At 38.8% G+C, this 13767-nt stretch overlaps 1 protein-coding gene across 2 annotated transcripts in view; it reads right to left on the bottom strand.

Annotated features, from left to right (window-relative positions):
• LOC101845738 (ubiquitin-protein ligase E3C) overlaps positions 1–13767 on the bottom strand; it is a 35412-nt gene that overhangs the window by 16596 nt on the left and 5049 nt on the right. For both annotated transcript variants that reach the window (XM_005090051.3, XM_035970462.1), the window contains exons 2-11: positions 12506–12559; positions 12141–12215; positions 11322–11453; positions 10329–10441; positions 8772–8932; positions 7835–7988; positions 6122–6390; positions 3542–3681; positions 2994–3178; positions 2548–2634 (exon numbers count right to left, since the gene is read on the bottom strand). In XM_005090051.3, coding sequence (XP_005090108.1) covers positions 2548–2634; positions 2994–3178; positions 3542–3681; positions 6122–6390; positions 7835–7988; positions 8772–8932; positions 10329–10441; positions 11322–11453; positions 12141–12215; positions 12506–12559 — 1370 coding nt within the window. The remainder of the gene's footprint in view (positions 1–2547; positions 2635–2993; positions 3179–3541; positions 3682–6121; positions 6391–7834; positions 7989–8771; positions 8933–10328; positions 10442–11321; positions 11454–12140; positions 12216–12505; positions 12560–13767) is intronic.

Here is a 13767-nt window from a genome sequence, read left to right as displayed (position 1 = left end):
TGTTTCTGCTTCTTCTGCCATTTCATCTGCTTTTCTGACCAACATGTCAATGTTCAGTTCCAATTTCTTCCTCTTACAGTTCATTTTCTTCAAGTCTTCTGCTTTTCTCTTCTTTCCGTTGGTCTTTTCTCCCATTTTTTTCATTTCTCTTTGCTCATCCAGGGCTGCTTTGTATGTCTTATATGCCCCACTGCAGGAAGTCAACAGAGCTTTATTCAGTGGCACAGTTGCAGGAGAACCATGACTCTTGATGAATTGGCAGACGACTCGTCTTGCTATGATTGTTTTCTCTGCCATGTTCTCTACCGAGACCTCTTTGTTGACAGAAAATCCTCTTTCAACTTCCGCATTTCCATGGCTCAGGGTAAGAATGATGTTAATTACTTTTCTCAGAGCAGGCATGCTTGTCAAGTCAATCCTTTTGAAAACTTCATCGAGTCTGACTACTTCACCATCATCTTCATACAACTTTCTCAATTCCTGAAACTGGAAGATGGCATCGTCCACTTCCTCAGCTGAGAGCCACCTTTTTACATGCAGATATTTTGCAACATCAGCAAATCTCTCTGAAGCGCCTGTGCATGTAAAATTTCTCGGGTTGAGACAGGTCAAGTCACAAGCAAACTTGTAGGCGATTGGACTTTTGTCAACTATCTTGGCAATCACATGAGTGCACATTTTCTTGAAATCTAGTCTAACTGTTAATACATCCCTGTCAGACACGCTTTTGGACTTAATTGTTGTGAATGAACAGATGGTCTTGTATGACTTGCATAGGGGCTCTGATGCTTGACCATCTTTACAGGCGTTTATGTACTTCTTTATCTGTGGGAGGACAGACAACAAACGTTCAACTGTCCCTTTATTTTCAAGCCACCTGTGGCCACAAAATGGAAGTGGCAAGGTTGCCGAGCCAGTTATTTTGAAAAAGTCTTCCCGTCGTGCAGGGGACTCCTGAAACAGGTAATACACGGACCTGAGCAGGGAGTCCAGTTCCCAGCCCGACGCTTTCATCCCATCCTTACATGCATTGTGGAGGACGTGGAGACCGCATGTTCCTATGTTCACCAACTGACACTTCTTAGTTTTCTCTAGTTCAACAGAAAGATCTTTGAATACTTTTAAATTCACGTTGGGTCCATCCATGGAAATTTGAAGCAATCTCTCATTTCCAAGTTTCCCAACTGCATCCTTAATGTTCTTTTCAATGTCCACTGCTTTGGCGTGGCCCATGAAAAAAGATGTGTAGTATTTTGATTGCACCACATGGTCCAAAACAAACCTCACATGAACATCCATTTGTTTTTTCTGAAGTTCAGAATTAAAGCTTTCGTCAAACAGAATGGTGTAACAGTGAACACCTCTGATCTGTTTTTCAATTTCCTCGAGAAGAACTGGTGCGAGTCCAAACGCAGCTAGGTACCCTGCTTTTGTTCGCCCACATTGAAACTGCTGTGCAATCCTTGAGTCACTGAACATGACAGGAAAAAGTTCTGACACATCATCCGAACTCCTCGCGCTGGAATGAGAGCCAACAAGATGAAGGACCCATCTCACTTCTGCCATCAGAGTTTTTTCATCACATATGTGTGCATCTAAGGTGCCAGATTTTGCAACGGTCTCAGTTGTGGAGGTTTTAGTTGTGGATTTTTGGGGCTGGGAAGGTTGTTGAGTTGTGTCATCAGTTGATTGAGCTTGAGTCTGTGACTTACTGTTCGTGAACACATCCTTGCTTTTCACAAAACTGAACATGACATGGGATTCATTGGCTGCTTGCAAGGAGGATCTATGCTTCGCTGCTTTTGAATGTGACAATAAGGCTTTAACGCCATTTGTGCCTATCGAACCCTGCTGTTTGCAAACTCTGTAGAAAAACAGACCAGGGTTGTTTGGAACTTGGCCCAGCCACTCGGCAAAACGATCATCTTTCAGCCACTCGCGGTTGAAATAGCACTTTCCCATTAGTGAAATTGACTGCAACACCGTATAAACAAAAATAAGGAATCCTTTTGATTCAGTCCTAAACTTGAACTAGATCAAAGTTGTCCTGGCCGGTTGAAACGAAAATAACGAAGTCCAGTCTTCACAATGGAGGATAGGCAGGCAATCGCGTGCTCGCTCGCCACTAGATTAAAAAGTGAAACTAAAAGGCTGTGCTAATGTGCTATTCCTATTTTTCTTCTGGAAAAACGAAAGAGAGCTTCAAAATAAAGACTGCAGCGCCATCTGAAACAATGCGCAGACACATGCGCGGACTACAAAGATGGACTTGGTTATCGCCGAGTCCCGCGGCAATGACTCCGTTCACTGGAGAGTGATTCCGTTCACTGAAAAGTCTTACCGGAATTTACGACCGGACTGCCGGCCGTATTTACGACCGGACCACCGGCAGTTTACTACCACCACGGCAAATTTACGACCGTTTACGACCTTTAAGACCAGGGCGCCGAATTTACGACTTTTTTACGACTTTACGACTTTGCTGGACACCCTGGAAACCACATATCTGTAAATATTATACAGTGGGAGAAAACAAAACACACTGACCTTGTGACAGTGGGGATAGAGACCCTCATGCATGCATCCCACAGACCTCTCATGAAGTGAGAGTTGAATGCCAGGACATACAACAATCTGAAAATAAATTATCATTGGAAGACGCTCACTATACTTTGAACAGCAAAAACGAAAACCGTTTTTGAAAAAGCTGCTAAACATTGGGCTGAGAATGTCTATATTTTCTAAATTAAAGTTTTTCTCTGCAAGAGGAGTTGCATAATGTCCAAGTTCTCACAAGACTTCATATTCCATTTTCAAAGTCACAAGCAATATATTTGATTATCCAATGACACTGTAGCCATTGCTTAGTTTTATGTATTATATGAATATATGTTGAAACATCAAAATAAAGGCCAACTCTCTTTCAATATGAAATGAATTCAGAGACAAGTAAAATACCATTTGTTGTTAAACTTTTAATATCAACAACTCACCTCACTTTATGGAGAGCCATTTTTTGATGAGCCAGCAGACAGTGCGAGAGAGAGGCCAAAGATTCAATGTAGTCCGAGGCAGGCAGGCTCATGAGGCAGCCAAAGATGCACTTGAGGTGAGCCTCCGAGTCCAACATTCGCAGACACTCCATGTGCAGGTTTGCCAGGCTCGTCATGCCAATATCCTGACGGCAAGGACAAGGGCAGTAAGACAGAGTGGCAAACCGCTGGTCAAAAAAAGCAATCTAAAGAAAATTAATTTGTGGTTCTCTGCATTAAAATCAACTGATGGGTCAAAGGTCATTTAAGAACAAAACAACAGAACAAGACTTGAGCCTTCTGCAGACTAGTTTTGTGTAACTTTACACAAACAGGCCAAGAAATGAGTATAAATTTTTCAAAAATACATAGTTTGTAATTTTTATCAAGGATACAAAATGAAAAAAAATTGGAAAGACAATTCCCATCGCCTACACACACCCAGATAAAACTATAACATAAAGCCATTCACAGGTTAAAAATATTACAAAATAAACAAATATCCATACCATATCTTCCTCAAGATCATCTTCAGAGTCTGACGTGTCTTTGGAGCCAGAGAGAAAAGAGTTCTTGGCAGGGGGCAGCTGAAGAAGTAATCTCTGTAACAGTCTCAGGTACAGAGCACACGTTTTCACATCCAGGTTGTCTGGGGAACACAATTTTTATGAGGCCACATCAGCATGTTATCTGAAGGTGTTTTAGTTTTAGTAAAAGTTTTACGGCACTTGCAACACAATAATAAGGTCATATAAGTGCCGAAGATTTGAGATGTTACAAGAGAGTAACAAACACAAAAAAGCAGGAGAGATCAGGACAGCAGATGTTTGATAGAAAAAAAGAAGCAAACCACACCAGAGCACTCGCCAACCACCCACTTGAAGTCACTTGATTGGACACTTGAAGGTACAAGATGAAAAAACATCCTTTAAACCTTTAAACATGACAACATCCTATTTGGGAAAACAATGAGTGAAACTTTTCCCATACCCCACACATCTTAAAGTGAAATAGCTTTGAGCAAAACACACAAAAGCCACAGGGAGTACATAAATAATATTTTTGTTTTTAGTAGGAGTTTGATAGCACTTGCAACACAATTAGTTCATATAAGTGCCAAAGATTAGAGGTGCTACAAGAGAGCACCTAAAAAGAATTAGGAGAAATAAGGAAAATAGATGTTTGACACTAAAGAAGGAGCAAACCACACCAGAGCACCCGCCAAAAAATAAATCATCACATAATTGAGGCAGCGATGATAAAATTAACCAGAGTAGTGTGACCCTAATGGGCTCTCTTAAAAAACTCTGTGCCCTCCCTAAATAGACACTCATAACAGAAACGCATGTCTGTCTTCAAATTGACACATGTAACACAAATGCAGCCCTATGCTTGAAAAGGATGAGGAAAGAGAAAGCAGCAGTTCCCCCTATGTTGTTCCTGTGTATAAGAACATGTTACTTTTCCGATTCAGCGGCCATTTGGGTTCTAGCCCTTCGGTCTGATAAGAACATGTTAATATCACCACTTTGGGAATGGTTTAAAGACAACTTCAGTCAGTGGCGACAATTTCACAGTAAAATGATTACTTCAAAAGCACAAGAACACCATGAGCAAAGAAAAAGGAAAACTATTACTTCAAGACCAAAAGAACATTTTGTACAGAGACCATAGCTGCCACTCAGGAATTTCAAAAAAGGAGGAAAATTACGCAAAGGCGAGCGCGCACTCTCCGAAGGCCGGAGTAACACCAGTGAGATCCAGACGCAATAACTATGAACATCTATGTTGTTGGAAAAGAAAAGTGTCATATTTGTTAACATTACTGTAATAAAATGAATTTGAATAATAACCAAGACACTAACAAGCATTTCACCAGTTTGGTGACAAAAAACCCACTGTTTGTTGCCAGCAAGTGTCTCATAAAAAGATTCCTTTCACTTTCGACTTGTGCAACGATGTAGAGCAGTATTGGATTAAGGGGGCTCAATATTTACCGGACAACATTTTTAACTAAAGACAAACTGAAACAAATTTTGTCACAGGCAGTAAGTACGAGACAAAATATTCAGGTTCAACTGTTGACACACTCGATTACGTAAGCCGTTGCCATGGAAACAGCAGCCATCATGAAAATTGGATAGAAATTTTTTTCTCCACCATTTCTAGTTTTTAACTTTTAAAAATTGTGCAACTTGCAAAATGTCACAAATAATAGGTACTTGCAGCTGGCTATTTTGATTTTTGATACTATACTTAGAAAGTAATCAAAAATCGTTCTGTACTTTGGGAATATGGAATTTGATCTTTTAAAAAAAATTTCGGCATGAAAAAAATCTGTAAAAAATATTCAAAAACAAAACGTAAAAAACTAACAAGCCCACTACAAGTACAAACCATATCTTTAACTACATGCCAATTTTCAAGTCTCTCTGTAAGTAAATTTTAAAAATGGTGGAAAAAAAATCGGCGTATGCAAGCAAAAACTGGTGAAAAAGTGTGTTTTGAGAAAAACAAGGTTAAACATGAGTGAAAATCACTCCCAGAGGCCCAAGACACTGCCCACGAGCCCCCTTAAGAAGGCAACACATTTGCGACGGTACGAGATTTCTTTATCGCACCAAACGCAAAGTGCAGCACCCGGCTTGTTCAATTTTCTAATAAACTTTTGAAGTCGCACACCATCTGCTTCTTCCTCAATCCAGATCTATTTATTTCTAGCATTCTGTATCAATTTTTTCTCTCGAATGTCCGCAGTTTTCAATGGCAATTCGGCTTGCCATCGTCCCATTGCTCGATCGACAGTTGACACTGTCGCCCCACAATAAACAATATGAAACTTAGCGCTAGGCACTGAACGGAAGTAGGAAGCTAAGGGCTGGCAAGCGCAAGCCACGTTTTCATCTCACTCTCCGATCTGTGTTTTCCGTGTGTAAAAAAAAAAGTACCTAAATTTGCTACCGAGAGTGGTCCAGCAGTGAAAGGAGGAAAGTAGCGGGAAAAGCTAGATGAAGCGGAGGTAGTGGAGTTTCTTCTATTTAACGGAAAAGTGCCAGCTATGAGAGACAACACCACAGCAACTCTCTTACCCAGTTCTTTATTCGCCAGCATAAGGACAGAAGCCAGTAGCCACGGGGAGTCTCCATCACTCACACTCCCTCCCAGTTCTGCCGACGCTTGTGGTGGACTGCCAGCAGAGCTGCCTGCAGGAGTTGTTCCCTGGATCAAAGTTTGGATGAGCTCCACAAAAGGGAACGGATACTTCCCATAGGCCATTGCCGGAAGCAGAAACAGAGCAATCTGGTCCGAGTAACGCTCACACAAAAACGTCTTGGTGACCTTGAGCAGGACGTCTTGCCTGGAAAAATATCGTCATCCAAACAATTTACTTGCCTTTTTGTTTCATTAATACACCTTCAAAAGCTTATCAAAGTTGTTTTTTTCTGATGTGTTCTATGCTTATGAGAATGAAAATTAGCTTTACAGGAAAGGTTCAACCTTGGTGGTCTATCTCTTGACCCCACAAAGACAAATGTCTGCATAAACATGTTTGAATAAAACATCATAAATGGCATATGGCTTCAGAAAGGCAAAGACCATATGCTCTGTAAGAAGAAATTCATCATAGACGTCAAAAATAGTTGTACTATGGCTATGGGCTGAAAAATCTCCAATAGTCGGATTTTGCTCTTACATTAAAAAAGGATTTAGTTTTCTTCCGTCATCAATTTTTAATTGTGTCTTATCTACCAGGAAATAATTTTTTAAAAATAAATCAAACAATTCTCAATGTCAGAGTTTCCTTAACTTACAGAGAAACAATATCAACATACTGCACACGATGCCACAAGGGGTATTTTTGGCTTTTTCCTTTATCCAGTGTCTCTGACTAGAGCCATCTAACATGACCTTTTTCTTCCATTTAAGCACAAAACTCAAACCCAACATTTCAAACAATTTCATCCTCAACAACTATGGTTTTCAAAACTTTTGCAAAACCCATTAGGGATACAAAAGTTATTACATGAGATTACAGAAAAGAACAAACATAATCACATCAAGTGGGACTGATTTTGGTGTGCGGTATGTGAAAAGACTGTCCAACGACCTTCATGACCAGGGCCCTGAATTTACAACTTTTTAACGACTTTACAACCTAGCTGGACACCCTGAACTTTATTGACCCCAACAACCGCTGACACTCACAAAATGTTTGTGATGTGAACACGCACAGGTTCAATGACCGGTCACAATGGCAAGCCCGACAATCTAAAAATCGGACAATGCCCGTATTATCTTTTCTTTTTTTCGCAAGTGACACAACAGTGATGAATATTGACTTTTTATTCGCATGACAACACAGTACTTATACTATACTGCACAACCAGGAGGTAACAAAGTTGCGTTATCAGACCATCGTAAGGAAATTTCTGGGAGGTGTAACGAAAGCGAAAGTAAATCTAGATTTTCTTGAACGAGTCTCGGTGTCACACATACACTCCCCCCTGCCGCCTGTTCGTGCGAAATGTGCTCTCCGACAGAGAAAAGCTGAACGAATATCACAATGGCGACCAGGAAAATGAACTTACTGACTCAATCGGATTTTTTTTTCCAAATATTCAAGAACTACATATTTTCATGGGTCTTTCATGAGGCAATTTACAAATTACCGTAAAATTCTCAGGGCATTCCTGGGTCTCTGCGATTTTGTTTCAAATTCTCAGGTAATTCCCAGGGCCTAGCAGTCACCCTGAGTCCCTGAAAAATCCGGTCAGTCTGCAAGTCTGTTTCAAGGCACTTACCGAAAGTATTTATCAGAAGACGCAACTGCAAAGCTAACTGGGCTCATTATCAGGTCAAAAATGGACTCAGCAACAGGGGTAGGTGGCACTGATGTCTTTTCCAAACTGGCAGGAACACGAAAATTCAAAAGCTTCCTCAGACAGCCAAAATACCCTGCAATAAATATGAAAAAGGTAAACTCTCCTCATTCACATAAAACTGATTTTCAAAAGTTTTATTTCCAAGGTTGAACATTTCCTTTAAAGCCAGTTTTCATTAACTTAAGCACAGAACACATCAGAAAATATTAACTTTGATAAGCTTTAGAAGGCGTATTGAAACAAAATGTAAGATAAGATTAGCTATAGAGGCAGTGGAAGAACACAAGTTCCCACTTTTAGGCTTTCAGCAATGCACACTGTAGAGACGAGGACATATTTGTTACAAGAAAGCGATCTCCTGAGGTACTAAAATGCCAGCATAGAGGAACCTAGACTCAATATTCATGAACTCAAGAGAGCGAGAACAGACAGAAACAGATATTAGCAAAAGGAGAGGGAAAATGAAGACTGGCCTTAAAATCAAAGATGCAGTGATCACTTGACATTGAAGGAGGACCAATTCAGCGCTTAACACTTTCCTCTACAGTTATGCAACAGCCCTACACTCACATAACAGAACAATGAAGCCTATTCTGCCTATTAAAGGGAGAAAACCACACTAACTAAGCCCTGAGCAGACAAATAGATGTTCTCAAAACATCTTAGAATCAGGCCAACACATTAGCAAAATCTAACTGTAAACATACCAAACACACAATGATGTAGACAACTAATCAAAAGAACATTTTGGAACAAAGGAACAAAATGAGGCAACAAATGCACACAAAATAATACAAGAAGTACTTATACACATATACACAGAAAATAAGACTGCCAGTCCAGCTCCTTTACTAACCTCTATTGATAAGGGTTTGCAAGAGATTTGAGGCTATTTTCTGATCCGCAACCTTGTCATTTCCACTGAAAACATTGTAAGTGGCAGGGGCCAGAAAGATCTCCAGCATCCGCATTGGGATGGCAATTGGGGCATTCGTGTCTGCAATACTGTTCAAATACCTGAACACAAACAAATGAAAAAACAAAAGTATGAAATAACCAAAATTTACGAAATATGGACAAGACATAAAATTTGAAAAGTTCACATGAATTCAACATTAGTCAGAATTTTCAAATGGCAGCAGACAACTTAACTCATTGACCCCGTGTCGGGTCCCGCGACCCGACGAGGTCAACAAACGCTGAAGACGCGCCGGGTCCCGGGACCCACAAATTGCACCCTTTTTAAAAAAAACTAAAAACTAATTGAATCTTAAGGGGAAAGACTCGCGGAGTCAGTTAAACCATTTAAATTTATTGTGGTTGTATCCCTTTGACAATTGGTCATCCGAATTGTCTGCTATAAGCAATCTGCTGAATCACGCTGACCTGACCTACTTTTTACATAAACAAGAAAAGGGAGCTACATTATGCTCCTTTCACTACCAACGAAGCGATGGGGAATATTGATTCAGGAGACAACAATGCTCCTGTCAATGTCACTATTCTTATTGATAATATCACTTTGTATTACTTGTTCGAAACTATTCTAATTGACTACAATCAATTCTGAGATCCATGTGCTTAGCTAAAAAAAAAAGTTTTTGTTCCACGTTTAGATATAATTTTTTTTTTCACAGAAAACATAATTTTGTAAAAATAAATACATTTTATGTAAGTATACATGATGATTTAACTTTGTGTCAAATTCTATACATGTACAGTAAGTAGGTTTATCAGAGTGATTTTTTGAAAATAGGTAAGAATCGTGGGTTTCCAGGGAAATTCTTGGTGAAAAACTTGCGTCTTCAATGAGTTCAACACTGTGTTTCAGTGAACAGCAAAAAGCTCACACAGATCCAAACTCTTTGGTTTTAAGAATTTCACTTAAATTTCTTCTTTTTTTTTTAACTATAAAACAAATAAGCAAAATCTCCCAATAGGCAAAAGTTTATGTGTTGCAACGCGGTGGAATCGGGCGCTTGTCAATCTTTTAATATATGGAGTTATTAGTACCATTATAAAGCATGTTCATTTGTCTTGCTTGTGATAAAAGAAAATACCCATCTATCTTCAATAGATGTCAAGATATTTGCAATTGAAAGAGGTGGGGGGGGGGGCGCCTGATTTCGGAGGTAAAATAAGCGAGAAAATGGCTGCCAAAGCCTGGTGTTTTACATAGTTTGAGAGACTTTAGAAACAAATAAATAATATTTTTTTGTGCCTTTCTCAACCTTTTTTCACCTAAATCTTCACAGATATGTGTTTTTCAATAGATATAAAAAGTGTTGAACCAAAAAACAAAAATTCGAAAAAGATCTCCAAATGGGCTAGAAAAGGCTGATTTCTTGGATTTCATTTTATTTTGACGAGCGCCTGATTTCACCACGCTGCCCCATATATCAGGAAATCTTACTGAACTATGACCCGCAAGAGCGAGCGCATCTGAGTCAGCAAACAAGACATGTCTGACCGAAGGCTTGCCAGGTACTCCTCTCTTTGCTTGATAACCACCTGACATGTTGTGATCTGTGAAGTAAAGGGACAAAAATGTGTGTCACTTTCATCTCTGACATGACTTTTAAAATCAAACGGCATAATTCAGTCAACATCAATGTACTACAACATGAGACACAAAAGAGTATGCAGCCACAAAGGTAAACTGACTGCATTATATAATACATCTCAACATATGACAAACTCATCAACCCGTAGAAAGAAAATAAACCTGACCAGTCAAGAGCAGTTCTCATAATGGTCAAAATTTTCTTGGAGACTGCTACCAACCTTTATTTTTTTTTGTATGCAGCCCAAGACATTTGGGAGCACAGACGAACTAAATAATGGTCTTCATATACTTTATACAGATCTGTGAGAGAGCAACACTGACGACAAAACAGACATCAGCCTGCCTGGAATATCCGTACAGCTGTATTTCCACTAATTATCCACACCCTGATGTTATCCATACTCAAATCCATCACAAAAGACAACGCAATTAAATACTGAAAAACTAAAATAATTCAGACACTTATATTTTGTCGCTTTTAAGCACAAGAGGGCTATCCGGAAAAATGCTGTTCTGGGAAAATCAAAGGTAAAGTCTTTGCCCCTTGTTCAGTTTCTTTAAAAGACAGAGAATTTCCCCATAGCCAAACAAATATACACATCAATGAACCAAACTTTTTCTATTGGTAGGGCAATACCCACTTTTGGTGTAGGTCAAGATTTCTGGAAACCCCCGAAATTTGGTTTAGCCCGCTTGTCCTTAAAAGCCACCATTTACTACTAGAAATTAGTCCAACATTCTCAGCACATCATAAAACAGCTCAGTTATGAAGAAAGAGGCCTCAATATAGAAATGTGCGTGGGCAATACAACAGCAGCAAGCACAAATGTAGTTTCTTACCAGTCTCTGACCATCCAAATGTTCATTGAAGAACAAACAGAGCTTTGAGATGCACCACTGCAGATTCAGCGGGTCAGTCAGGGTCTTGTCCGACTGAGTCCTACGATCAAACTCAGAACGCAGCTGGGCCCTCTGAGGGTGGATTAGAAGATAGAAATTTCAACAATAGAATAATGAACACACTAGTATTGTGGGAAACCAATACTAAGTTTGCCGAGCAAAATTTTTGTACATGAGCAGACCCGCCAACTTTTCAAAGACTGAAATTGGGAAAATAAGGGCACAGATCATGTTTGAAAGTCAAACGTCCACAAGCTTTAACTTGTTCTCACACTGATGTTGAAAAATCCCGCCAAACATTTAAAGAGGTTGATATTGTGGGTATCGTTTGACAGATGATTACAGCAAGAAAGGCACAAATTGTTCACCAGCACAATAATATGTCAGAATAATCAATAAAAAGGACGAAGAAGCAAACCCCACACCCGGAAAAAAACCACCACTACTGTCAAAGTAGGGCAGCAACATTTTTGTATTCATAAAGTATGACATATATCAAATTTTCACAAGAATATTGCAACTAAGCACAAAAGTCAAAAGAAACAATTACAGTATGCTGTACAACAACATTGGTTCTAAAAGCAGCAATACAGTGAATCTATTCATTTCATGCATAATTTAACATGACTCAAACAATGTGACGAATATGAAAAATGATACCGTAAAAAGCAAAATCAAGTAATGTATTCTAATATATACAATATGAATCTAAAGTACGTGAAATATTAAAGCTTTGCTTGCGGAATCCTAATCAATTACCAAAATTTTCCTGTTATAAAATCCTCTGTAGTAAGACTGTATCTTAGTTGCACTGGCCACCCTTCGACGAGCATCCTGGAAATAGAAACATTTAGTCAGTACACATATTTTCACTCATCACAATTAAAAAAACATAACTGGGTCTGTCATTAGCACAGTAAACGGTCTTCTACTTCTTTTCCTCTCAAATCTTAATGTGGAAATATATTTTCACGTCAGTAACCCACACTAAAAGGTCTATTCTATACTACTGTAATACTGAGGCAACATACTTTTTTTCAAAATAATTTAGACAAAACAACTTTCTGTGAAAGGGTAAAAAAAAAATATTCTAAATAAAGGAGTATGATCTCTTTATCACTTGCCTCTCTTTTAAGTCTTTCTTCCTGTGCTCTTCTCAGGAGTGTCTCTTTTTGTTCCTGAAAAAAAAAAAATTGTCATTTCAAATAATCAAAAAAACACTTTGACTGGGTAAAACACACATATATACACACAAAAATAACTATACCTAATTCATCGACCACATATTTAAGCAACTAAATAAACAAAAAAACATACATTTCTATAGCTTAAAAAGTTTTAGTAAGAGTAAGACAAATCACTTAGGTCACTGCCAAGCTGGCTTAAAAAATTATTTCCAGGAGTGTACCGTGTCCATTATTATCCAGTATATTCCCTACCTATTTGACATAGGTCTTTTAAAGACAAACCAAGAACCGAAAGAACGTTTCTCCATAGATGTAAGCAATAAATTTCAAGCTTTGGAAAACATGACTTAATCGGAAGAACTATGGAGCACAAAGAAAGACTCAATAATGGAAGCTGTGGAAGAAAATATTCCCCCAAAAGCTAAAAAAGCTAATAAAAAATGGATGACCCAGGACATATTAAATTAAAACTAATGGAAGAGACAAGAAAAGCTTGGAAAAGTACAACATCTTAAACAGGGACATAAAGAAAAAAGCCGGCTCTATTTCTCCGAACGTTCGGGAAAATAAAGTGGAACTCTATTTTTCCAAACAGTTTCCGTCCTCGAGATTTGTTGATTATAAGCGAATGGAGTGGGGAGGGATTTTTTTTTTTTTACATGAAGAGTATTTAGTTTTTGCTTGGTGACTAAATGCAAAATAGGTTACTGCCAAGGTCAAGCAGTCTTGTTTTCTCGCTGTACCTTTTGAAGGTATGTTCAAATGAAGTATAGTCGGGAACGTTGCCCCAACCACAACTGAAGTATCTGAATATTCAGACATTTAAAAATCTCTAGCTCTAGAAATTGAATTTGATGCAAATAATGCTTCTTCCCAGTCCTCTCAGAATGGCAGAATGAAAGGATGACGCCTAAATCTCGCAAATAACCCAAAAAATCTAGAGATCGGACACCATTCGGAGAAATAGAGTTCAGCTTTATTTTCCAGAACGTTCGGAGATATTTAAATTTAGAGATAGAGTCTAGTAGTAGATCTAGATGGGAAGATTGAAGGGTGATCTTGTAGCTCCGTTCGTTAAAGTCCACGATCCATTTGTTTACATCCAGAGAAGAAATCCAGAAGTCTTGATGACCAAATACTAGATCTAGATTCTATTTGAAATAAGGCTACACAAAGAGTAGGGATGCAACCTAACTGCA

The sequence above is a fragment of the Aplysia californica genome, unplaced genomic scaffold (assembly GCF_000002075.1).
Source record: "Aplysia californica isolate F4 #8 unplaced genomic scaffold, AplCal3.0 scaffold00012, whole genome shotgun sequence".
NCBI lineage: Eukaryota > Metazoa > Mollusca > Gastropoda > Aplysiida > Aplysiidae > Aplysia > Aplysia californica.
The sequence above is the reverse complement of the archived record's forward strand: the minus strand, read 5'-3'. Positions and strand labels throughout refer to the sequence as shown.